At 37.9% G+C, this 26,631-nt stretch overlaps 1 protein-coding gene across 1 annotated transcript in view; it reads left to right on the top strand.

The window, feature by feature from the left end:
- QSER1 (glutamine and serine rich 1) overlaps positions 1-26,631 on the top strand; it is a 46,498-nt gene that overhangs the window by 12,182 nt on the left and 7,685 nt on the right. Inside the window, exons 2-10 of the mRNA XM_065635184.1 lie at positions 5,035-5,144; positions 6,459-6,623; positions 9,965-13,666; positions 16,528-16,814; positions 18,230-18,346; positions 18,960-19,093; positions 21,381-21,592; positions 23,148-23,285; positions 24,564-24,661. Of these exons, the coding sequence (XP_065491256.1) occupies positions 5,035-5,144; positions 6,459-6,623; positions 9,965-13,666; positions 16,528-16,814; positions 18,230-18,346; positions 18,960-19,093; positions 21,381-21,592; positions 23,148-23,285; positions 24,564-24,661 (4,963 nt within the window). The remainder of the gene's footprint in view (positions 1-5,034; positions 5,145-6,458; positions 6,624-9,964; positions 13,667-16,527; positions 16,815-18,229; positions 18,347-18,959; positions 19,094-21,380; positions 21,593-23,147; positions 23,286-24,563; positions 24,662-26,631) is intronic.

Here is a 26,631-nt window from a genome sequence, read left to right as displayed (position 1 = left end):
TGAATAAAGGCAAATTAGCAATGAGAAATATTTAAGCAAAATATTAGTTTATCTAATATTCAAACAATTCTAAATATGAACCCGCCAACAGATAATGCAAGCTGGAACTGTATTTTACAGATTTAAAATCAAATATAGTGGACAAAAAGAGACGTAAGCTGCATATCACTTTATATATTTTACATTCAGGACAGTATTTTTAGTATTTAGATATGCGTCTGTCATTCTTCTGGTGTTGGGATGTTAAGCAGCTTTGTTTTCAGCCTCTGAGTGGAACTGGCACAGCTGAGGAGCTGGTTGAAGAGATTCCTGTGCCAAGTGAGCTTTGGCGTGGAGGGAGAAATTTGGGTAATATTTCTCTTATTTCACATATATCTCAAGTTAGATAAAATGGAGAGTGAGAGTCTTAAGGTGTTTCCTTGTCAGTACAAGGCTATCACTGTATTTTTAATCTCCTTTTTGGTATTTTATTTAGAAATGGACCATATTCCCAGGTCTCGTCCCGCAGGGGTCAGGAGAGTCCTGGTCTGTTTTTCATGTAGCTGTTACGTGTTTCCCTAGAGCCTGAATAATTGCTCTGACAAAACTTAGAATTAAAAAACAAACAAAAAACCTTAACAATTGCTAAGCTCTAATGAAAATTGTTCTAGAAAATAAAGTAGAAAGATGAAAATGTCCTCTTTCCATGTAATGATACTTTTTGTATCGAATATTAAGTAAACTAAGATACTTGTTTAAAGTGGTTTTGTCTCTGTATTTCCTTCTGTATGGATGCCTAGGAGAGCAAGGTTATTTGGAGAAAATGAGGGGATTAAAAAGACTTACTTGTACATCCAGTGCTTATTGCAGCTGGATTTGTTTCCGTGTAAAGGTGATGCTTCCATTTGAGTTTGAAATTGAGAAATGCGTCTGTCACTTGTGCAAAGTGCAAACCGGATAATTGTGTTGGCTGGTGAGGAGGGTGGTGAGTGCGACGTAACCCAATAACCTTTTGCGGTTGGAGACCGAAATTCTTATGAAACGGTTAGATTGAAGAATGCTGTGGAAATAAATTATCACAAGAATAGCAATATAAACAGATAAGTGAAGAGCTGATGAAGGAAAGACTTAATACGAACTAACAAAAAGGAGTTATAAATCAAGGTTGAGGTATTTTAGTAACAATTGAGTGCAAAGACCACACATTTTCTTCCAGAAATTTTGCTGGGGAGGTAATAATCTTCTATCAGCCCAACTGATGGAGCTGAAAAAAAACGATAATTAATTGAATAATTTCACTTTCATTGTCATAGAGATTTTTTAATTGCATCATTACAGCAATGACAGATAATGATGGCTCTTCATAGCACAACTCTAAAAGGACACTTAAATATTTTATTCAAATTGAATGGACCTTTTCAATGAAAAATACTTTGGGGGAACTGTTTTCCAGATTTGTATGTCAAATTTGTATTACTTTCTGGCAGTAATCACTCCATTGTGTAGTTAACTATGCCAGTAGAAATAAGAAATCACTGTGGTGTACCAGTGATACGGGAGAAGTGGTTTTGAAAGATTATATAGCAACTAATGATAACAAATAACAATGTACCAAGTAATGTGAATGTGTTTCTTCACTAATTAATCTGCCATTTCAGTACAAGTGAGAACTCATGTGGAATTCTAACAAACTTGGAAACGGGTGTACAAAAGGCCAGATAGCCGTAATGTTGTTTGCCATTATTTTAATGTGGGTTTGATATGCGACTTACATGCTGTATAAGTTCATCTGTTTAAAAGCCATATTTTATAAAAAGGAACCCTAAGGCAGTAATCTGCTTTCAGATTGCTGTGCTTGTGTTTAGGATAAGATTATGTAAACTGAAGGCATATATGTAGGGGTTTTTTGAGATAAGAATCTACATTCCAGCACCTAGTAATTATACAATAAACAATTAACTGTTCTAATAAATACATTGTTTTTCTTGAAAGACAGATTCATTTTTGAGGTTGCGGTTGCATTAACTATGACCTGGGAGTTTGTATTAAAAAAAAAAAAATCGTCGTATTTTTTGAGTATTCTTCTGATGGTCATAATCACTAGAGTTTTGAGATTCCAGTAATTAACAAGGTTTCTGAGATACTAAGTCTAGAGGTTATTTTGTATCCCAGTGTTAATTTCAGCATCCTCTGTGTTACAAAGTCTTTGTCTAAGTTTCTTCTACAAGTTGCTTTTATCATTCAAAGCATCCTGCCTCACCTCTACAATCTTGTATTTTAGGCTGTCTTGTAGTCTTTGCATATACTGCGTGTTTCCTTTACCAAAAATTGTTTATTGCGAGGGAGTGATGAAAGGGAAATGAATCACAATCTTCACCAAACAACCAGAATAAGTAGAAATTTCAAATAAAAAAAAAAGGGGAGGAGAGGGCAAACTAATTTTTCAATTTCCCAATTTTTCAGGTGGTTAATTTAAAGTCAAGTTCATCCACTTTTTGCTCATGACCTCCTCCTGTGACAATGTAAGAGGAGGAATGAGACACGATTACTTGACGTGATCGGTACCGGTTTTTGTGGGTCTCACCTCATCTGGAAGGACGTTTGCTGCCAAGTGTCAGCCCCTTTGCCAGGACACCAGTACAACGCCAAACGTGCCTCCCAGCCTGAAAATACCCGACACGGGGAAAGGAAGGTGTTCCTCTGTATGAGTGATATATGTAGGATGACTTCAGAGTTTGCCTTTCAAACATATGTGAAAGTAAAGTCAGCATTGCATTCTCTGGTGTAGGTAAATGCTTTAAGAAAACTTGAAAGTAAAACTGAGTATAACCTGTTATGCATGGAAGGTTTTCACAAGATCAGCATTTGTGTTGGTGAAGATAACTCTTGCTAACAGCACATGCATTACCATGATTCAGTTTAAAAATGTATTTTCTTGTGTAACACATTTTTATTTAAAAAAAAAATCTGAAGAAAACATCATGTGTCTTAAGTTTTATGTTTTTTCCAGCTGTGCAAGTTTGTTCAGAAAACGAAACCACTTTAAAATTTGTCTCATAAAAAGACTCACATTTAAGTAGACTTTATTACATGCATAATGTTTTATGTGCAGGACACTATTGTAATTTCTTTTTTTTGTCTGGAAATACTAAAATTTTTTGATGCTGTAAATAAAAAAATAACCTACAGTGTCATGCAATCATGCCTACCAGTTGTCCATAGTAATGATGCGAATAGTTAGATTTCAGTGAGCATATAATAGAAATCAGGTGCTGATACATAGCGTTGAACTGCGCAAAGATCCATCCTCTGCAACAGGGGTGTCAAACTCATCTTCACCGGGGGCCACATCAGCCTTGTGGTTGCCTTCAAAGGGCCGAATGTAATTTTAGGACTGTATAAGTATAACTACTCCTACATTTATTATATTATTTACTCCTGCTCTACAATGCAAGCATGTCGATGTGCTGGTTCTGAATTGAGGTTTGGCGATTCCCTAAAAGGTAATTATTGCTGTGAAAGGTGTTAAAGTGCCAGACAGTGAGTGCAGCTGACAAAAGCAGTAGCTGAACTTCTTTGGTTTTTTTGACAGGATTTTAGTTCGTTCTTTAGGTCTGTGTTTTAGTCTGGCACGCTGGCTGTACGAGCAGTGCTCTGCTATGAGCAGCTGAAATGGAAAATATATCCCATTAGTGCATCTCAGCCATGGAAGTTAATCTAGAGGCCTAAAACGTGTCCCCTCCAGGGGGGCTCTCTCTTACTGGCTGCCGATGTGTGGGGGCCAGAGCTCTCACAGGCTCATCACATCTCTGCTGCCTCCTCTCAGTGTCTTCATGAAAACGAAGCAAGTCCAGTAGTGTTGCCAATTCTTATATTATTTAGTGACTCCTCTAAAAGTTTCCCATGATGTCATGGTTCCTGGCGTCGACCGTTCAGATTTTCCCTGATGCAGAAGCGACTGCCCCCTCATCCCAGGGGATGGGAGAGGGTAAGTCCAGTCTCCCGTACAGCAGTCAGCAGGGAGGACTGTGGGTTTCGCCAGCTGAGGGTTTTTGGCATCTGTTTACAATTAAATTTTGAACTTAAAGCAATCTCATGTGCACTGAAGTAAGTAGCAGCTACCTATAAACTTAACGTCCAAAAGGCAAGAAGATAAATGCTTACTCGGTCGTGCTGGCTTTCATGTTTTCCATTTGACAGGTGCTGTGCAGAGCTGAATCTCTGGAAGCTTGAAAGCTTTGGGATTTTGTTTTGCTTCCCCCTCCTTTTTCTGCCTTTTAAGTTGGAAATCATTAGCGCTTTTGGCAGGTTCCTCATGTTGCTTGATGTTTAGATCTCATGTCTTTATTTTCTGCATTGTTGTTTTTGCGTGGGCCTCGACACTGTATGTTTTCAGTTTGCTTCCATTAAGCCTGATTAAAACATCATGTTAATTTAGGTGACTCATTTCAAAACGTTAAATAAAAACTGTGCATCGTTAACTTATATTTTAATGCTATGGGGTCTGAAGACTGAGATTTGTCACTTACTAGTGTTTTCACTGTCAATATTTTTAGAATTGCACAAAAATTAACAAAATCTTTAGAAAACTCTTGCTCCCACAGCTTTCTAGTCATTCCAGCTTTTGTATTAAATGTGGTCTTGTAAGTTTTAGTGGAATAAGAAATTGAAAGGTTAAAGTGGGTATGTATTTGTGGTCATCTGCTCTGCAGATTTTACATCAGTAAATCATTACAAAAAGTGTCCATCTTACAGTTGAACTAGGATGACTTTCGTCTTTCTGACCTAGTCCTTTGTAGACTTTTCTGTGATCAACTTTGATTTTTGTAATGGTGGGGTTTTTGACTCTTTAGCTTGTTAGCTTTCGTAGTGCTTTTTTTTTTTTTAACTGCTTAACATTTATAGTGGTGTCCTAGCACAACCACATCTGTCAGACCTTGGGCTTGCATTCCTTTTGTACTTCTGCAACTTTCTGGCTTGTGCTTGGGATTTCATCATTGTACTTTGTTTCCATAGCTGTATATTTTTGTTAATGATGTTTAATTTCTCCCTTAGCTTAAGCTATGGAGGAGGACATTCGTCACATTCAGAAACAGATCTTCACAGACAGACATACACAGCTTCTCATCAGCTTCCTGGATACTCTGCTACACACCATCCTACTGGTAACTGTTCATATAATGAGATTATAGTTTAAATAGCTAAAGAAAGAAAATAAAAACAACAAACAACCAAAAACCACAAACCCAATACCACAAATCCACACAACAAACAAAAACCAGAACCCAAACCTATTACATAATTTAGATTCAAGTTGAATTTTTTGATCAGAGGAAGTTTATCATGCAGGTGGTAGCAAATGGTATGAGAAAAGCTGATTTTGTACTAGAAACTTAACAATCAGTTGTAAGTAAAAAGGAAAATGTAAGAGGAGGGTTATGCTCAGTAACTTACTGGAAGTTCTTAAAGAAACTGCATGTATTCTTTAAAATACAGCGTTTCAGGATTTCTGCTATGCATGAGGGCCAACCGTTAAGCATGCCTCAAAGCCAGCTGCAGAAGTCGTGCCAATTCTTTCAGACTACAGCAACTAGCAAAAGTAACGCAAATTGCAACACAATGTTGCTAGTACGTGTGCAAACTAAGACACAATGCTGCGGGAAAGTTAAAATTGACTTTAAATATAGTAGCAGGTTAGGCGATGTTACATCTACATCAGATCTGTCTGTGATCTTGATGATGTCCCGCCTCCATATCAGGAGAAAACGGCATGAGCTCTTCGTGCTCGCTTTGCAACCCAGTTTCTGAGGAAAAACATTTGAGTCCGTGTTCTGGCTGGAAGCCGCGGTGCCCTGGCCAGGTTCTCAGTCAGGATGATGAAGGGTCAGAACTGCAGAGGATGTTTCAGGGTGCAGAACCAGTTGTCTTGCCATAATCTTGTTTATTCAAAACTCCAGATCTCTCCGGTGTTTCCCATCAGGCCCGTTGCCAGCGAAAGGTGTGAGCAACAGGGACCACAGGCAGTGTTTGAAACAGGGAATGCAACCAAAACCCCTTTTCTTGCACTAGCGTCGCAGAAAAGTCCAACTATAAGCTGCCAAAGGGGGAAGGGTTTGATACAGAGAAGTCGAACCTATTTCAGAAGGAATTCTGTTCTTTTAAACAGTTCATGTAAAAACTGGAGCAGCGAATCTTCAGATGAAGGGAGAATTTTATTGTTTGTCCTAAATGTTGTTTTTAGGTATCATATTTGACATACATTTAATAATAGATATAAAAAGGTATACTTAAGTTCCAGTTTACAATTGCAACACTGTCAAACAGTTAAACTGAAAAATCAATGTACTTCAATAATATTGTTAATGTTTCATAGGTTATTTTTAGTGAATTGTAAATATATATCCTTGTTTTTTGATTGAGTTTCTTGTAAGTTCATCTGAATTCTCTGTTTTGTTTCATTTCCCTCCACCTTTGTCTAGGTCTTTCAGGAATATTTGATACCAGTATGCACAGTGCTGGAAGTAACACTAAGGAAACTTCTTCAGTTATGAATTTTCTTTCTGCTATTGAGTCTCGTACTGCTCAGGCAGTCTCTTCAGGATCTACCCTTTTACCACAATTCAGGGCTCCTTCCTGGCAGACAGGTGAAAAATTTCTCTTGAAATAAAATTTTGTCATGATTATATTGAATGTTTGGGAGAATTTGAAGCAGAAATATCCTGACTGGCTGAAAAGGCTGTGTGTCTTCTACCTTTTTTCCATCTTGGTATTAACGAAAAAAAAAAATCTCAAAATCAATGAAATTATATTAGCAGAAGAATTCTATTAGAAGAAGAATTATATGAGCAGAAGTTCTAATTGTTTAGAAGGAATTTAGATGTATGGGATATTATTTTGTCTAACGAGTCAAATTTATTCTCTTTCTTTGGAATTAGTCTCACTAACACCATAAGCATATTCAGGTAGACTAGCTATACAATCTAGCAGAACTTTCATTCTCCAACTCTTTTCCCTGCCATAATTATTTTTCTGTGATATTACTACTAAAAATCTGCAGATAACTTCAGCCCGTTTGCACACAGAAGTGATGAGAAAGGTTTTCTCAAAAAGCAGGTCTGAGGTGCGTGTTGCATAGAAATAAGTGATCTAATTTACAAATAAATAAGCTGTGTTTTTTTGGCAGACTGACTGCCTCCTGTAAACCTTCCCCATCTGTCAGACCTTCTGTGCAGAGCAGGAAACTTTGCATATTTTGAGCTTGCTGTAGGCAGCCACACTGAGATCAGTTTTGATGCTGCATCTGTGGGGATCTTCGAGTTATGCTTAATCTTGATGTAGAGACTACGCAGCTGTGCAGTGAATCAGATCTATTCCCTGATCGGACAGAAAATGTTTGGTTGTTTGTTTATTTGGGGTTTTTTTCCCTTTGGTGGGATGATTTTCCACGGTACCAGCAAGGCAGTCTATGTCTCTGTGCCGCTATATGATTGTTGGTTCTGATTTAGGGGAGGAGGCGTAAGGCAGGAAGAGGGAAGAACTGAACAATCCTTGTGTTGACAGTTTGCACTTGGTGTGTTGAGTGTAACGTGCGGCTATGTTCTGTGAAGAGCTACTCAAAAAGTTGAGAAGAGAGAATGTGGTGTTTTTTATTCACCATAGACAAAAGCAGATATGTGGGAGCACAGATGAAGAAATGCACTGTTAGTCTATCAAAAAAATCAATGTAAATCAGTGGTGTTGAGGGTTGTGATGACCCACCCTCACATCAGATTGTCAGCTGGGAAGAAATCTTTTTTTCTCTTCTTCCTAGCATTCTCTCCATTGCAGCCTGCCTAACAGTGAATTGTGAAGAATGGGGAGATGTGCTGTGGGTCGGGTTTATGTTGATACCCTTGATTGAGAGACTTCTCAGTACTCATTACTAGGAACTCATCAGTAAGCCCATTTCCAGTATTGCCAGTTCTCTGAGCTTTCAGTTGTCCTTTAATACTTTTGCTGCTTTTCTGTACCCTTCAGTCCTCCTAGTTGTCTTTTGAGGCTTTGTCTTCTAAAACTTTTTTGATGAGGGGAAAACAAGCGCTTGTTAGCTCTTCAAAGCAACCTTTGCTTAGAATGGTGTTTTACTTTGGGTTTTTCTCTAAACCCTGCAACTTCTGATTTTTGACGGAACAGAGGAACAGTGTGTTTGTTATATTGTCCCACCAAGTTTTCCTTCGATTTGTGGGTCGTATTACCAGTATTCTGGTTTCTTTGGGTAGGGGGGGGGTCTGTGTGGACAACTCATTACATTTGGCATAACTTTTGTCTGCTCCTCCGCAAAAGTGAAATTTAACACCCAGCAGTTCTGCCATAGTAGTGCTTCCGTGGCTGGCTCTTGTCTGGTTTAAGAAATTACCTACATAGTAGGAAGGGCTTTAATTTATGGAAGAGAAGGGAAAAACACAGGTTAGATGGGAAATGAACATGTGCAGTTGAAATAAGTATAAATAAGTTAAAATAAATATAAATTCTTCCCATTCTTTGATGCTTCTGGATGCCCCTAGTTTTGTGTTAGTGGTAGGGATCTGTAAAAGAGAACCCAATTGTACATGATGTTGCAGTTTTTTAGAATGGGGGTGGGCGGGGAAGGCTCATTAAACCACTGCTTATGCTTTCTTACTCAGAAAGACCTTATTGTTGACTAATGAATAATACCTCGGCATTCCTTCAGTATCAAATCTCTTCATATCAGTTTGTCTTGAACTGAAAAGGAGAAACAAAGACTTTCTTTCGCAGCTTCATCTGAAACTTCTAAAGCAATTGTATTAAGTTGCAATCAGTTTAGGAGGACGCAGTATATTTTTAAATGATTTTTTACAGAAGTATTTGTCTCAAAACAAGCTTGCTTTATTTATTTTTTTTCTTAAATGATCTGAAGCTAACAGCTATTTTAAGTATCCAAGAACCACTGAAAGAGGTCACGTTGTACCATTGGTTTTATTTTTTCCTGATTTGCATACCCTTTTAAATTTGCCAGTAGAAATTGTTTCCTTTACAGATTCCTTTACAAGAAGTTTAAGCCTCTCTGAGAATAAGCTTGCCTTCACTTTCCTTCCTAGACTTTGGAAATAGTGCACAAACTTCACCAGTACCTACAAGTCACAGGGTGAAAAGCCCTGAATGATACAGATCACTGCTGTGAGCCCCAAGGCTGACAAAGGAATTCACACTCCTGTTTCGGTTAGAGCAGTGTATTCTGTTGAAATCTTGTGTAAACCAGGATGTCATACTGATGTCCGGATGCAAATAAGTCGTATTATACCTTTTGGTTGCATAGTTGCTGTCTGTGGATATTTTGGACTTTAGAAAGCATACAAATCGTATTTATTCTTTGTATTGAAAGTCAAAGCCCTCCTTTAAGAAACATATATTGCAAATTGTGTAGGCTGTTAGCTATTTCACTGTAAACTCTCAACTGTTTCACATAAAGTGAGTTGTAAAAGTCTTGGTGAGGGTAAATGCAGGAGGTGGATATGCTCCTGTAACTGTGCATATAATTCAATTGGTAAGGTATAATTTTGCCTTTGTACTTTATATTAGAGGTGTCAAGGGCTTTTGATCAGTTCTCCTCTACTATAAACTTCTTTTTAAACAGAATTAAAAACTAATAAAGAGCCTTCAGTTTCAAAGAAGAATTAATCTCATACAATTTTTTTATCCACAATTTGCATCTTAAGGATATGAGGTTTTTTTCCCTTGGCCATTCACTGTAGGTATAGAATTTGGAATTCTTAAAAAACCTGCATTTCCAGTTTGAAAATTACTCCCAATAAGTGCCTCCCTTTATATGTTTTGTGTTGAAAAGGGTGGTGATTCTAAAGAAGGTTATATTTGTAAATGGCGTAAGATCTTACTATTAAATGAGGTGTAGAAATGCAGGGTGTTGTAACTCGTAAAGCTCCCTTATGCTCTTTATCGCTTCTTGTTTTGTTTTTGTTTTTTCCAGGTATGCATTCCTCAACAGCCACGGAACTATTTGTTACTGGAGCTTTGCCAACCTCTGGAACATTTCCACCAACATCTGCTTTATCAGCGTATCAGCATCCCAACACTTTCAGCAGTAGAAACTTTGCCACTACCCCTTCTCTTACTCTTCAAGATACGACTTTCAGTGCTTCATCAAATGGTGTCTTAACTACCCATGATCCTTTGTTACAGATTAAAACATCGCAAGGCACTGTTCCAACTGCTTTGACATTTGAGCGTCTGGGCAGTTCTGTTTTAAGTACTAGCGTACCACCGCAGTCGTCAACATATCGTTCTGCTCAAGAATCTGCACCCCATCTCTTGCAACCTCAATTTAGTTTGTTGCCTTCAACCCTTGGAGGAGCTCAGCAGGTTTCTCAGGCATATAGCACGTCTGTCTTTACAGGTTCCACTGCTTCTATCGATAGAGCACTTCAGCGAGAATGTAGTGTTATTAAACACCATCAGCGGCCTTCAAGTACTCAGTCTGTTCAGGCTCAACTGACTGTTTCGCAGCATTCCTTACACAGCTATTTAACGAGTACAAGTGGAGTTAATTTTCAGGATACATCCAGGCACTCGGCGTTGTCCTGCAGTCCGGTTGGAGATGTTACTCAGGTGAGCAATGGAGGACCACAGCAGAAGACTTCTCAAGTCACGGTGGAACTTGCTCAGTCATACACGTCTGCAATTCCGTCGCCTGGTTTTCCATCTGCTTCCACAGCAAAAGTGAAGAACTGTTCCACGAAGCAGCCTCCAAGGTCAACCAAGACCCCCAAACCCCAGAGTGTAGCTCCTGCTGTTCAGACACAAAGTTATGCCAAAACTGCACAAAACCAGAGTTCTGTCATTACAGGCCAAGCACAGATCTATTCTACAGCACAGCTCCCCAGCCTCTTGTCGGTCAGCCAGTCCCAAAACTATATTTCGTCCCAGGCTCAGAATGTGCCACCTGTCAGTCACTCACAGGATTTCTCCTCTAGCAAGGCTGAGAAGCTGCCCTCACTATATAAAACGTTGACTTTTTCTGGGCAATCGCAAACTATTACTTCTGATAGTCAAACTCTAAGTTACTCCTCAGAGGAACAGGTGTTGACTTCGGTTCCAAATGAGAACTATTCTGGGCAAACGAGGGAACTTTCTTCCGTCAGCCAGTCTCAGAGCTACTCTTCTAGTCACTCTCAGGGTCTATCTCCAGTTAGTCAATCCCAAGTTAGTTTTTCATCTCAATCACAAGTTTTATCAGCTGTTAGTCCTTCAGAGAGCTATTCTTCAGGGCAGTCTTTAACATTAACATCGCCTTCTCTTTCCTTTAATGCCTCTCCTCGGATACAGACTCTTCCAGCCTCAAGTCCTAATCAGAGCTATATTTCTTTACATTCTTCTCAGAACTCTCAGTCACAAGAATCCTCTTCTCCGCAGTCTCAAAAGTTTTTGCCATCTGTCCAGTCTTCTCCTTTCGCCTCCCCAGCCCATTCACAGACACTGCAGAACAGCCGGCCTTCCTCAGAAACAAAGTCCTACGTTAAAAGGAAGTCTGACTCTAACTTGTATGCCTCCTCAAAACAAGAGGAGGAATTATCGATGCAGGATATGCAGGCATTGCAACAGCAAGCTTCCCTCGAATCTTCCACTCAAAGGCTAACCGATGAGGAAATCGGTGCTCAAGACGCATCCTATAGGGTCTCGAAAGCAGACGACAGATACTCTCAGAGTGTCATCAGAAGTAATGCTTGTCTTGAAGATCAAGTTGTTGGACTTACTCTTCAAGGAACAAAAAAGGATGAAAGAATGGTAAATTCTGTGGAACAGCTATCCCAACACATTGGCCATATCACTAGCCTAAGCCATGATATAAAAAAGACGGCTAATTTAATGCAAACAACACAAGTAACTGTGAGCGCTAAAGAACTAAACGAGCAACATTCTCTTATGCATAAGGTACATGAAAGTAAAGCTCAAGAACAGCAAGGCCAGGTCATTAGTGCACCATCGCAAGTTCAACCTCATGCTTTAAGACATGGTCATCAGCTGTGCTTGCCCAGTGCACAGGTGCTTCTGGAGTCGGCCTGTGACTTGCAGATTCTTCATCAGTCAATACTGCAGTCGGGTTTAGGACAAGCAAAGGCATCACCGCAAGTGCAAAGAATACAGAGTCCTCAACAGGTGACACATCCATTCCTTCAGATGGATGGTCATATTATTCAAAGCAATGGGGGTCATTCTCAGCAACAGCTTCACACTCAGAATTCAGAAGTAATGAAAATGGACATTTCTGAGCCCTCAAAACCACTACAGCAACATTTGACAACAAAAGATCATTTTACTCAGACAAATCAACACGATTCAAAAAATCAGTTTGTTTCTCTTAGTTCAATATGTTTCCCAGAATCTATACTTCTCAGTGATGAGAGGAATATATTATCCAATGTAGATGACATCTTAGCAGCAACAGCAGCAGCCTGTGGAGTGACACCATCTGACTTTGCCAAATCAGCTTCTAATGAAGAGGAAATTCAGTCTGTTGAAAATAGTGAGGAGCCTAAAACACAGTTCCGATCGATGGACGTAAGACACGTGTCTTCTGGTTTCAGTGCCTCACCTGCTGTAGTTGGAAAGCCAGCGAGCATAAGTAATATTTCTCTGAATGGAGGCCAAATCACTATAAATCTTACAGCAGTGTCAACAATACAGACAAAAACGGTGAACCTCAATCAACAACACGTTGAAACTTCTGATCAAAATGTACCAACAAGAATGACCTCACCCACCCTTGGCCCTGGTCAAGAAGAGCAAGAGGCTGTTCCACTGAAGAAACAATCTAGCATCAGTCATGAGTCTGAAGAAGATAATGATGCTTCTGCTGATGGTACCCGGAACGCAAGAGACGCAGAATTTGTCTCGAGTGGTAAGAGTCTCAGTGAGGAAAGTGCTGCTTCAGAGAATGATTTTAATATGGGTGGTGATGATGGTACAGTAGCAGGTAACCAGTCAAAGGGTCCGTTGCAGCCACTCTCTGTGCCCCAAAGTGGAGACGGAACCATTAGTAGAACTGAAGAAGAATGCCAAGATTTAACTCAAGGGAACCTTCAGAAGAAAAAAAGCAAAGGAAAAAGCCAGAACAAAAATGCTGCAGAAGATGATGGTGCAATTCAGAAACAGGTAAAAAGAAGTGGGCAGTGTAAACGTCAAAATTCAAGAGGAAATGACTCATGTGTCACATACTCTTCTCCTGTTTCTGAAAGTTGTTACGATACTTACCAGCATCAGGAAAGAATGAGGCAAAAAATTAAAGAAGTTGAAGAAAAACAGCCTGAAGTCAAAACAGGATTTATCGCCTCTTTTTTAGACTTTCTGAAGTCTGGGCCTCGGCAACAGTTTTCAGCTCCAGCTGTGCGGATGCCAAACAGGACTAGGCGGCCGGTTACCCAAATAGTTCGTGCCCCTTGCCTGCAGTCCTCTGCAAAGCCTCAGCCGGCAGCGGCGGCACTTGTGCCTGCTGAGGTTAGTGGGGAAAGTCCAACCAAAAAAGTCGATGAAGAACTTAAGAAAAATCTAGAAACATTGCCTTCGTTTTCTTCTGATGAAGATGATTCTGTGGGGGGTAACCACGATCTTCAGAAGAGCATCTCTACTGCATTGTCAGCCCTGGATGATACATCCGACAGAAAGAACAAAGCAGGTAAAACAGTTACTACAGGTGCATATGTTGGAGATTGCCGTAGCTGATGGGAAAAAATAAAGACTAATTTTAGCTATCTTTAGTTCAGGTAAAGGTTTTGACTGGTTTAGGTTTTAATCACAGCTATAATTAAGAGTTCTGTTCAAAAAGATGTGTTGACTGTGAACTAAGCTACTGTTTTCCACAATTAGAAAAAGATGTAGATAAACTTTTTCATGCTACTTAAGTAGGACTCTTCTAATGCCGAAAAGTTTTTTTTAGCCCAGAATTGGAATAATGTGTCTGTTCTCTTCTTCGTCTTAGAATTCTAAGTATGATTTTCATCTGTAAACCTTAACAAACCATCACGTCAGAGGTTTTAAATCTATTTTAAAAAAACTCTAGCAAGAGGACATTATTAATCACCATCAGCAGAGGTTAAGTTGTTCTTAGGTAAACGTGCACTTTCTATGATGATAGAATTGCACAGAGTATGTTTACAAAAGTGATTTTGTGCTCGTAAACTGAACACTGCTTTGGCTGGTCTTGTGCAAGGTGGGAGTCATTTGACTTTGATTACAGCCAGATTAATCAGGGGTGTCATAGCTTGCTGTTGATGCATTGCAAACAAAATAACAGAATCCGGGAAGGGCTTTGGGCAGGGAGCAGCAATCACGGATCACACACATCTCAGTTTCACCCGTATCACATCTCTGCTGTACCTTACGTTGTGAGTAGTCATACCTTTTAATTGATGCCACTTTCATTTGAAGTATTTTGAACATACAGCATATTTTTGCCTAGATAAACCCTTTTCAGTGAAATTCGTTTTCCTCTGGTAAGCGATTTAAACCTGTTCAGATGATCACATAATTGTACTAATTCAAGAGAAATGCTATTACCTTCCAAAATAATCACAGGGAGAAAATGAAACATTTCTTAAACTCTTCTCAGGACCCACAACCCATAGGCTGGTTCTTAACAAAATACAAAGAAGTAATTTTTTCGTTTTTCAGATTAAAGGAGAGAGGGAAAGGTTTTTTTCTCTAGGGGTGACATGATTTACTTAAAAATACATAGTACAGTTGAACTTAAATTGTAATAATCAGACCTAAAATACCAGAAAAAGATTGCAGAATACATGATATCTTAAACAATACCTCATTTTAATTATTGTTCTGTTTTCTTCTGTGGATATTTCTATTAAATTCTGTTAAGTTCATGCATTTTGAAAAGTCTGTTACAGAAGATGAAATTCCTTGTGTTTCTTTCAGAATATGTGTTTTAGACAAGAAAGCAGTGACCTTTTTCCCCCCAGAAAGCCAAAATGTGGACAATGCCACCGTTTGAGCCTCTCGCTGAAGTTGGTTAACTTTAATAAGCCATGTTCTGTGTACAACTTCCTAAGGAAATATTTCATAGGTTTTTTTGTTGGATGGTCATTTCCATTAGTGTTTTATTTGCAGTGATTTCTTTCACAATATTATTGTATCTTCTTTAGTATTCATAAGTCTGTAATATTTATACCACGAGTTTCTTGAATTCACCTTCCTGTTTGTTGTATCCCAGGCTGTTTGTACATCATACAAGATCCTTAGTAACGACTTCTTTCCTACTTGCTGGTATTTTGTAGATTTTCTAGTAATTCCTTCTTCTGTCTGTTTTTGCACATAAATATGGAAAGACAAATATTAAAACGTAGTCTTTTGTTGGTAGCATTAAGTAGCGTATATGCAATTATCTGCTGTTCTGAGGAATGTGTACATTTGGGGAACTGAAATGCTATGTCTAATTAAAGCTGTCATAGCTTTCACTGAACAGAGAAATACAACGTATTTGCAGTAATGTGATATTATATAGCCAAAAGAACAAATTTCATGGCTTAGCAGTCTTACTGACTTGATTTAATGAATCTTCATGTATCTGGTATACAGCTTTTGTATCAATACATTAAGTCGATACTCAAATCATTTGTATGTATCTCGTCTATTAAAATGTATGTCACGTTATCTTTTTTCTATTTTTTTAAAGTGAAAGAGTCGACAATAACAGTGATTGTAACAGAACTGTAAAATGATTATCTTCTCAAGTCTGAAGCCAGCTTCCTAAGTGATTTTAGTAATTATGCTATAGCTAAGATGACTTGATTTCTTTTAGATTGGCAAGTCAGTGTTGAAACTAATGTATTAAAAAGTATGAAGTAATATCTAAAAATCTTTTTCAGGTGGGAAAGAATAATAATGTGGGAAGGTGGGAGTTTCCTTTGACTCTGGGGCATAGAAGAGAAGAAGAATGTTCTTTATTTTGATCATTGGTTCTCATTGCTCACCTCCGTTAATATTAAAATCTATTAGGATGTTGCCAAAGTTTTAATCTGGAACTTCCAGTTATATTATTACAAGATCTAAATGATAATTGTCCAAAAGTGATACAGCAAATGTTTTCATATTTCATGCGTATTTATCTTTCCTTAATCCAACTGAAAGAGACTTTACTTAGCAGCAGATTGGAAACAAGGTTCAGTGTCGTAACCTTTATTGTTGTATTTGCTTAGTCACATAAAGTACAACAGTATTTCCTGTTCATCATGTCTGGAACTATCAAACTGTTTTCTAAAGCATTCCTCTTTGTTATTTCTAGATGCTAACAGATGCACCAGTTTAATAGAAACAGAGGTACACTAGCTACAGTATTTTGGTTTTGTTTAAGGTTTAGTTGTGGCCAAGATAGTGCTCTATGTTAACTCTTTAAGCAGGTGTTTTTCCTAGAATCGTTGTTTTTAATACGTATTGTAACAGGAAAGAAGAAAAATCAATCTAGTTCCCGTTATGTTGCTAATCCTTGATAATTTGTTAAACTAAAATTTGGGTTTTTTTCTTCAGAAGCTGAAAAAGCGTCAGGCGTTGCTGCTGCCACCGTTGCTGTCACAAAGCAGGAGTCTCCGCAGACAAGCGCTCCTGCGGTCAGTGTGCCAGAGAAAACCAATCCAGCCGAGCCCTTGAAAGTACCTCAGCAGGACGCTGGGACTTCAGACCCCTTGGCAAAAACACAGGCGACTGTTGCCATAGAAGGATGTACTGACGAGGAGAACACGGACAGCGGAGGAGAGGGCATGTACAGAGAACGTGATGAGTTTGTGGTGAAGATCGAAGATATAGAGACGCTAAAGGTAATCTGAGTACTTGCTGTGAAAAAGAAAAAAATAATCACAAAAAGCCTCAACAAACTATCAAAATGGGACAGGCTGCCGATTACTTTTCGGTTTCTATTCTGATATTCCCTGGCTGCTGCCAAGATGCCTTAGAGGCATCTTTCTAGTGCAGATTATGAATGTTTTGTATGTACGTGACCCATTTTATACTACGTGCATAATAGGGAGGTTATTGTTTGGTTGGTTTTTGTAGTTTGCTTGGTTGGTTTGTTTGCTTTTAAGGTAGTAGTAGGCTCGTGAGTGTAAGGTGTTGAAGAAATAACTTTTGGACATCTGCAGAAGATCTTGAAGTTGTCTTTTTTTGGTTTTGGAAGAGGTTCTGTGTGCTATTCCAACAAGAAATGGAATGTGCAGCTCTTCACAGGAGTCCCTGTGAAGAGAATGTCTCTTGTTGTTGTTTTGTTCTGTTTTCATTGCTTCTCCATTTTAAATTCTTCTGCATGTTTGCCTTTGCTTTTGTTGCTATCATAGCCAGCAATATTCTTATTATAAATTTCTAATACTTTTGATTACTTGTCTGTGTTCATCCTGTTGAGCTTAAGTTTTAAATTAATTCACGTATTTTGTCACATAAGACAAATGTTACCAGTTTTAAAATATTCCGTTGTCTGATTAAGTTTCGTTATGAGATATTTTGGATTTTAAGCTTTGTGGTGTTTATTTATTTAGTTAGTTATACAATCATGAAAAAGCAACCAATACTTGATTATGTGTTTTCCAAAAAGAGAGTTTTTGGGTTAGCTTGCTTGTAGGATTTATAGAGAACTCTCGTTAAAGCTGATGAATACAGATTTGTTTTTAACATAGGTTATTTATCAAACTATGTGAAGAATAAAATAAACTTTTTTTTGTGGTTAAGTCGAACTGAAAGTGTAAAGTCTGGTACAACATTTCATACTGAACTGTCTCTTCACATTAGTGCAGGCATCATGCTCTAATGTACCTGGGCCTCTGCTACAGAACCTCTAGGCACCTGAAAGATTTTTACTACTTGTGATTCTTGCATTTTTGTTTTAAAAATAATTCACAGAGCAAAAGAATAAAAAGTTGGAAAAATGTTATATTGTTTCAAAAAATAAAGTCCTGTGGCTCAGTCGTGTGGTACACCAGTTAAGACATCACACCGTAGCCAGAGCTGGTTGGCACAACTTCATCACCGTGAAAGTAAAATTTGTAGATTGTATTGTACTTAATGTAGTTCCTGTCATACTGTCTTGATGCAAATGGCATGTAATGACTAAGGGTTTGGAATTTTGAGTGACTTAGTTCCATTTTATCCCTGGGTAACTTGCTTAAAAAAAATCTAATGCTCCAGCACACTTCTGGGAGAAAAATAAGCACCGTTTTTAGCAAATAATTTTATGTTCTTCCAGGTTGCTTTGCAAACAGGAAAAGAACCTCCAGCTATTTGGAAAGTACAGAAGGCTTTATTGCAAAAGTTTGTTCCTGAAGTACGAGATGGACAGAGGGAGTTTGCTGCTACTAACAGTGTGAGTCTTAAAAATTCCTTGTGAAGCCTCTTGGGAACTGATTTCCATAATGGAAGTCTAAGAAACAAAATAAAATGTGATTCTGACTTAACATTCTTAGCAAGCATCCATAAAGGCAAGGGGAGGACATATTTATTTCCTCCTACTCTAAAATTCTCTTGTTCATTGGCAGATTCTTCGCTTTGCAGCATGGGCTCTTGGGTATCATTCAGGCTGCTTAAAGGAACAAGTTTTCACAACCAGAACAGAGTCAGTGGAAGCAGGATTGTGAGCCAACTGCTTTCCACAGAAAGAGGGGTACTGACAGGGGACAATTTCACCAGGCAGCCCTTTGCCAGGCAGATAATGCTCTTGGGGTAACACAGGCAGAGGATTAAATGAAGGGAGAAAATGAGGACTGAAGTACCTCTTGCCTTGTTTTCTCACTTTAAATATCATGTGGAAATCCGTTGGAGAATTTATCTTCAATTGTAAATGCTGTAGGATGCCTAATCTTTATATGTAAACAGGTTGTTTTTAAACTTTTTTTCTTTAGTATTTAAATTTTTAGTTGTTAAACTGAATATTTTTTCATAACAGAAACACTTGTGTGTTGTTTTTTTTTTTTTTTTAGTATCTTGGGTACTTTGGCGATGCAAAAACAAAATACAAAAGAGTGTACGTGAAGTTTATTGAAAATGCAAACAAAAAGGAATACGTCAGAGTATGTTCAAAAAAACCACGAAGCAAGCCTGTACAGTCAGCAAGGTATTTTATTTCAATTTGTTTTTCATTTTGCCATGTTGTTTTCGTATGAAGAAAACACCTATTTTAATAAACAAGACTTATGATTCAATATTATGGTAATTCAGCTTTAAGTTGGAAACTGACAACTGTGTGTTTTGCTTTAAGAAATGAGATACGAATTACTGTCATCTCAAGATGTCTCTGCCTTGAATCTGTGGATTGCAGTAATAATTCATTTTAGAGGTGTTAGGGCTCTACGTGCTGCATCTTTCTCTCGTCTTTTGCCCTGTTAGCATGATGATAGAAGCCTACAGGTATAATGATTTTAATTTTTCGTGTGTTCTCTTCTCCTATCCCATGCACTTCGCTCCTCAGTTATGTTTTTCTGCGTTGTTTTAATGACTGTCCCGTCCCAGTAAGCTGGAAGTACCAATGCTTTCCTCTCAATCCTGGAAAGTTAATTAAAAACCAAAAAGTTCATTGTTGAAGTTGATTGTCGCAAGCATGTTTTCCCTTCCTTTTTATGTCCTTGCACACTGAGGGTATTGTATTTTTTCTTATTACACCTGCCCTACTCCCCTCTCCTCACCCCCAAAAAGCATTATCACTTGGAGTCATCCCATCTGACTTAAAATGCTTTAAAATCAGTATTTCCTCTAGTACTACTTTTAAACCTCCTCCAAGGATAAATAAAGCCCAAACAAGTCTGTCACTCTGGAGAACCATGTAAAGAATGTAGGGCAAACATAGTATGGTTTTGATTATTCTAGTAAATATACGACTGGTCCTGTGAAATGTTATGAGCATCAGTGTCTCTCACACAGGTACACGGGCTGTCTCTGAGGTTTCCTCTGTCACCGTCCTTCTCATAAGGGTTTCACTGTTTTGCTGTTGCATTTTCTGTTGACCTTCAATTGTGCTTTTAGAAAAGATTATGGATGCTGTACTGTACAAACTCTGTCATGCTTTAATAGTTTAGTTTATCTTCTCAGAGCTTCAAGTGTTATCTGAAGGTTTCTTCTCTGGATTTTCAATAATTATAATTTGCTGCAGATAGGTTTTCTTTATCAGATGCTAGTAAAGAGTAAATTAAAAAATTATAATGCTCTTCATTCAAGAAATGACTGGGGTTTAAAGTCTAGTTTGCTCTCAAAGAAAGCAATACCATCAGTTAATCAATTTTATAAAATAACCATGATCTACTTAGAGCTAGCTGGGATTTTGATGCTCCTTTTTGTTCTTGGGCTACAGAAGACTGTTCCAGAACCTGTTCTTCCTATGCACCAAAACAATCCCATCTTTTAACAAAACATGATCAAGATTAGCTTGTATCCACATGTTCTGCTCTCAGGACTGGTTTTGGCATTTATTTCTGTCTTTCCCTGGTGTTCTTACTGCATGATGTATCTCTGGAGAGCAGTTAAGATTCCACCTCTGTCTTTGCTAAGTTGGATAAATCAAGGTCTTCCAACTTCCTCATCTAAGGCAGGCTTTCCATTCCTTGCATCATTCAACTAGCTATTGTCTCACTCCATTTTGGTTTGAAATCTTCATCTCTGACAGACGACTAAAATTATTCTCAGTGTTCCAGAAGATACTAACAGTGTTTCTACTGTACATTTAATTGCTTTCCCATTTGAACTTTCCCATTTAGACAAATAAAAAAAACTTGCCTGGCACGTCCCAGAACTGTATTCCCTGCCACGTTCTCAAAACTATAGTTCATTATTAGCTCTAAAATACATAACTTTGTATTTATGATATTAAGTTTCCTGTTTGTTTTCCTGTTTTGAGTGATGGGAAGAGAGAGGAGTTGTCTGGTTTCTTATTCCAGTCCTCAAGATTCAGTTTTTCCTGCATTTTTACCCGGATGATATTCTTTCCCATCTTTGTATGGATACAGTGTCCCAAATTCACTTCGTCAGCGAATCTCATTGATTATTAGTATTTATTCAAGTCTGACGAGTCCGGGTTTTTTCATTAAGTAATCAATTGTAATATTAGCTCCAATTCCATATATCTCATAAATTGTACTAACACTGGACAATTTAAACTTTTTTGTGCCTGTTTATCTAGTTATAAAATGGAAATACTGTTTAGTCATATGTAGTTGAGAATTGTTAAACATTACATCAAAAATACAGTAGTGTAGTGTGTGTGACCTAATTCTTAGTTACATGTGACAATTGAATAAGTATATATAATCTGAGGGGAATATATTGTACTGAAATAAGACTATAGCTATTTTGTTCATGCCAGAACTTGTGTGGTAATTATTTTCATAAAGATGGTCTTTGTAATATTGCAGGACTATTCATTGCAAACCTAGTAGTAGCAACAACAAAACCCCTGATCCACCAACACCAAAACCAACAGCAGCAAAAGCCTCTTCTGTGAAACCCAAAGCTAAACAGCCAAAGGTAAAGGCTGAACCACCACCAAAGAAAAGGAAAAAATGGAAAGAAGAATTTTCATCTTCCCAGTCTGATTCCTCACCTGAGGCCCCGAGTGATGAGGATGGTGAGTGAAATACTATTGTCAACATCTAGGTCCGTTTGAACTTAGTATTATAAAAATACATTGCTCAATCTTGCAAATTTTTCTTTACTAGCTGCATGAAAAAGTTAGAATTTGACAGTGCCACGCAAAATTGATTTCTTAAAACTTCCTACTTGTGAGCTAATGTGTGCAACTGAAGGTATCTCAAATGTAGTTTATCAGTTAGATAAATATATTTTTACTACTCGCTTTCTAAGATGGGTACAATTGCAGGAGAAGGAGCTGATTTCATTTTCAGATACATCTCAAGAATCAAATTCTTCATTAATTTTCCATTTCAACTCCATGTTATGTCTAAAGTAACATAACTGCAATACCTGTCTATATGGGGAGAATTGAGATGTTACTGTTATTTTTACTAAACCCGAGGAGAAACAGCAGTTGACTTTTTTGGCTGTTTCATTGCTTGTCTAAACAGCAGCTGTTCAAATGCAGCCCGCTGAGCAGATTCATGACGTCTGGAAACCCTGACATACGACGTTTGCAGTAATTCTTCAGAACAGAAAGGAATTTTTAAGTGTACAGTGTTTATAGACGTTACCTTTGGTAGCAGGTATACAGTGTATTTTGCAGATTTTTTGGGTTTATTTCCTGTAGGTTTCAAGTTAAGCCGTGTGGGACCCATGTTTTGTATCGCTGCATTTCCAAAGCATGTTGGCTGTGGCAACTTTAACTCTAGATAAGCTGTACTGGAACAGGTGCCTCTGCTGACAGCAGCACCTTTAAAATAACGTTTTTCAAGCAAACTTATGCAAATAATCATTAATATGTACAACTGTCCATATTTAAAATTTGAAGTAACCTGGTGATGATAGTCACCCATAGAAATGTGGATATCTGAGAAGGCTTAACAGCCTTTCTAGCTAAATTACTGCAAAATAGCAGTACCGTAGATGGAGCCTGTAAAAAGCTCCAGAATGCTTATTGGTAGTGATGACTACTCCATGTGCATGTTTAAAGTTGCTATCTATGAAAAAATAAAAGTACAGATACACCTACGTTGCTTCGCTCGTAAAATTTCTTTTATGTGTTTATTGTGAGTTGGACGATTGGGTGGGATTGACTTCAATTGTACGCAGGCTTCTTGGTGACATTGGTGCTTTTGGATGATTTTCTGTTGGACAACTTGGAGGTTTGCGGTTCTGGGAGGTACTTGCACTGACATGAAACGTGCGGTTAGGGACTGAAGTTACTCATCCCTTTTCTCTGGACTTCCATCTACAATAACAGAAAAATGTTTAAAATCCCTAAAATAAGATAACCTAAGTGCCGATAGTTACAAGTAATTGTACGTGTTTCTGCAATAAATTGTACCGTTTGCACCAGATTTCGTGTTTGTACCTGCTTTTGGCATGTAAGTAGTGTATTATTTCTGATTGTACAGAGTTTTAATCTCTCGGGATACCAGTAGAGGTCACTTGTGTTTTAAGAGAGCAAGCCTTTAGTTTGGAAAACCACGAATATTTGAAGGATATTGAAGGGAAAAAAAAAAATGACTGTTCTGATTAATTTTCAGAGCTTGTACCTCCTGCTCCCCTTGTTACTCGCTTTTTGAATACAAGAGCTATGAAAGAGACTTTTAAGAGCTTCATGGAGTTGCTCGTTAGCATTGCCTTGGATCCAGACACAATGCAAGCCTTGGAAAAGAGCAATGGTACAGTATGTTTAACATTTGCATATTTTTATTAGATATTAAGGTTATTATTCAGTAAGGCAAACCAAACTTTTAGCTACCCACATCTGAAGAACACTTTACACAAATTATTTATATGTGTATGCATATAGATATTTGTACTACCTCTTTGAATAATCAAAGTAGTTTGGAAATACTGTTTTGTCTGCTTTGTTACATTAGGCTTGTGCTGTGAATGTCAGAACTGAGCTCTTTGTTCCTGCTGTTATTATCTTTTAAAATCTTAGCAAACATTTTATTTCAGATTACAGTGTTTCAAGAGTGTGTTCTCTTTCTTATGAAGAAATACCCTTATAAGTAGTTCTAATTCTTGCTACTGTTAAAAATTCTGCTTTTCAAACTCTGAAACCTTAAAGTTCTGATCAAAGATAATTGTATTCCACTTTTTCTTTGAAGAGAAAATGTCTGGACTTATTTACCATAGTGGACTCCAGCATACAAGTCAAAACTGTTCTATTTCTCAAAATTCAGCAAAACACTCATGTATAAAGGTAAAGGTCCACAAATAGGAACCATTTCACATATTATTTAGTTGCAGGGTGTTGTTTTGTACCATATTCTATTTGCCTGTATTTAAAAAACTGTTTGCTAGACGATCCTTTCCTGGTTTGCCCTGGTTGTGCATCAATGCACACTTACCTCAGGGTTTCATTATTGCATGTCAGTAGTCCCGCTAAAAGCAAAGAAATGGGCTTTAAAAATAAAAGACTCCATACTGAGCTGTAAATTTTCATTCACGGCCGCATGCCTATGTTCAAATGTATATTGTGCAATTTACTGTGGTTTATCAGGTAACCCTTCTCAGTAAGCGCTTTCCACAATTTCTTTTGTTATAAATGCCAGCAGCGTCATCTCTTATAATATGAAACAGCAAATGTCAAAACCACATACTTATCTTCATAAAACTGCCAGTTTTATTGCACAGAAGAGGATTATCTAGGTAATGGTTTGAAATTGTCTCTATGTTGCTCTGTCTTACTTATTTCCTTTAAACGAAGAAAAGTCAGAGAAGGAGTAGGATTGTAGTCAGCAATTAAACTGCATAATGTCTAGACGGGTTTAACACGCTGATCCAAAACCAAGATATTTTTCTCTCATGTTTGAAAACAGTTTATGTGCAAATTGCATTATTTTTTACTTCCACATTTTATGTTAATGGGTAGAAGTATAGATTGAATAAGAATCTCATTACTGTGTGTCTCTTAATAATCAACTGCCATGGTTTTCTTTGTCTTTTAGATGAGCTACTTTTGCCTCACATGAGAAAAATTGATGGTATGTTGAATGACAATAGGAAAAGGCTGCTTTCCAAATTGCGCTTAGATCATACTTTCAAGGTATTCTCTTTTAAATTCTAGAATTTTTAAAGTAATGTTATAAGTAAGTCATTTAATGCGTACCATGCAGGCACAACTTAAAACCCAGAAGGCAAATTTGTAACAGAAGTGAATATGGATTTGAAAGAGACGCTATAAATTCAATGCTTGTATGTGGCATTTGGAGAACATTTTGTGATGGAGGAGTTTATATTGCAAAGGTAAAGTTCTAGTTTTACTCCCCATGCTTTCTGGTTCATTGTCAAGTATTTTTTCTTTTAAGCTTCTCAGGTTTGCCAGAAGAAAATCTGTTTGCTGTCCTTCTAGAGCTTCTGGTTAAGCGATTGTGTTGCCTAAAAATCTTAATAAACTTTTACATGAAACAAGTATGCTGTGGAGCCAGTGTCTGAACTTCTTTGAAGTAGAGAACATGATCACCGTAGTTTCAAACCAGGACACAGGGACTCAAGAACGACTCATTTGTGCACTCTTTCATATATCTTCAGCATGGAAAATAGGGAAAAGTGTGGCTAACAAGCCCATATTACAGTGGCTTTGACATGATAATAAAAAACAGGTCTGGATGTGGACAGGGAAGAGAGCAGCTGTATCCTCCAAGAAACAGTGAAGATTTTGGAAGAGCAGTAAAGTGAATTAAGGTTATTTTCACTCATGTCTGAGAAGTAGTTGTCGATGTCTGTAATCAGACTGATTATTTCTTCCTCGTAACAGTTTTGAGACCAACAGCAGCAAAGCAAACCTGTCTATAAACAGCATCAGACCAAACTTGCTCTTTGGCCTGTCCGTCTCCTGTCCCCTTATGTCCACAGTACAGAGGGACTTGAAGAATTAGTTGTCTCTCTGTACTGCCGTGTGCTTATTTTTGAGAGCTAGCTGAGGAGATAATAGCAAACTTTGACAGTTCTGCTTTTTCATCATGAAATTTTTAAAAGAGCTTTTCCCCCCCCACCCCCAGCCCATTGCTGTTAAGTCTTGGGGGATGCTAAGTGACCTTGTTTCAGGGATGAGAACATCATCAACCAGTGAAGCAGCTTTAATTCACGTGGTTCTTGAACTTTTTAATTGTTAGTTCTGCTGTTTTCCCAACAGCTGTACAATTTGTACCTGCTCAAACAGAATTTCATGTGGCTTCCTGCTGACAGCAGGAAGGCTTGGGGAGGGCTGTGTACTTCCAAACCATACACAGAGCCTCAGAGGTAGCCTGTATTAACCCTCCTGGTTTTTGTTTTTCTTTCGTGCTAAGAGTTTCATGTTGATGCTTGTTTTTATAACTGCTGCTTTTAGACCTGTCTCTGCAGAGAAGAGAGGCCACATTAAGGCAGGATACAAATTTGTAGCATTCTGATTACATTCAGAGCATACACAAAGTGAGAGCTTATCTTGGTTTTTTTCCCAGTTTAAGAGGAAAAAAAAAATATCTTCTGTAAGACTAACAATTACAGCTGCTTATTCAGTTGGAGTTCATAACTAATATAATAGCTTTGCTGTGTGTTCCCTTAGAAGCAGATTATGTATCATATCTCTGAAGTTAACTTAAGCCTGTATTTCACAGTATGATCTGCAAGAAGTTAATGGAGTTACGGATGTAAGGAAGGGATCTGCTTGTGATGTAAACGGCGAGATTAAAAAAGCTTTTTATGTTTGCTTTCTGATGTGAAGGTGCCAACTTGTGCCATCCTTGGGTCAATATTTTGGATAAAAGTCGTTGTCATTGTGTTTGTGTTGGTTAGGAAAATGTGTTCGATACCCTTTAAGATTTAGGTTGATCTGATGATTAACACAGGAAAGTCTGTTTCTGCTCCAGCTTTGATCAAATGACTGGTTCAGACTTCAGAGCTGAACAAGGCCCTGAAGCAAGCAAAAAGTGAAAAACGATCATGAAAAATCATGAAAAATCATTCATGAGTATCATTCAGCTTGAATATTTTTACTATTCTGCATTGATAAGCATAGATTAATTTAACTTCTTT

The sequence above is a fragment of the Caloenas nicobarica genome, chromosome 5, assembly GCF_036013445.1.
Source record: "Caloenas nicobarica isolate bCalNic1 chromosome 5, bCalNic1.hap1, whole genome shotgun sequence".
Lineage (NCBI taxonomy): Eukaryota > Metazoa > Chordata > Aves > Columbiformes > Columbidae > Caloenas > Caloenas nicobarica.
The sequence above is the reverse complement of the archived record's forward strand: the minus strand, read 5'-3'. Positions and strand labels throughout refer to the sequence as shown.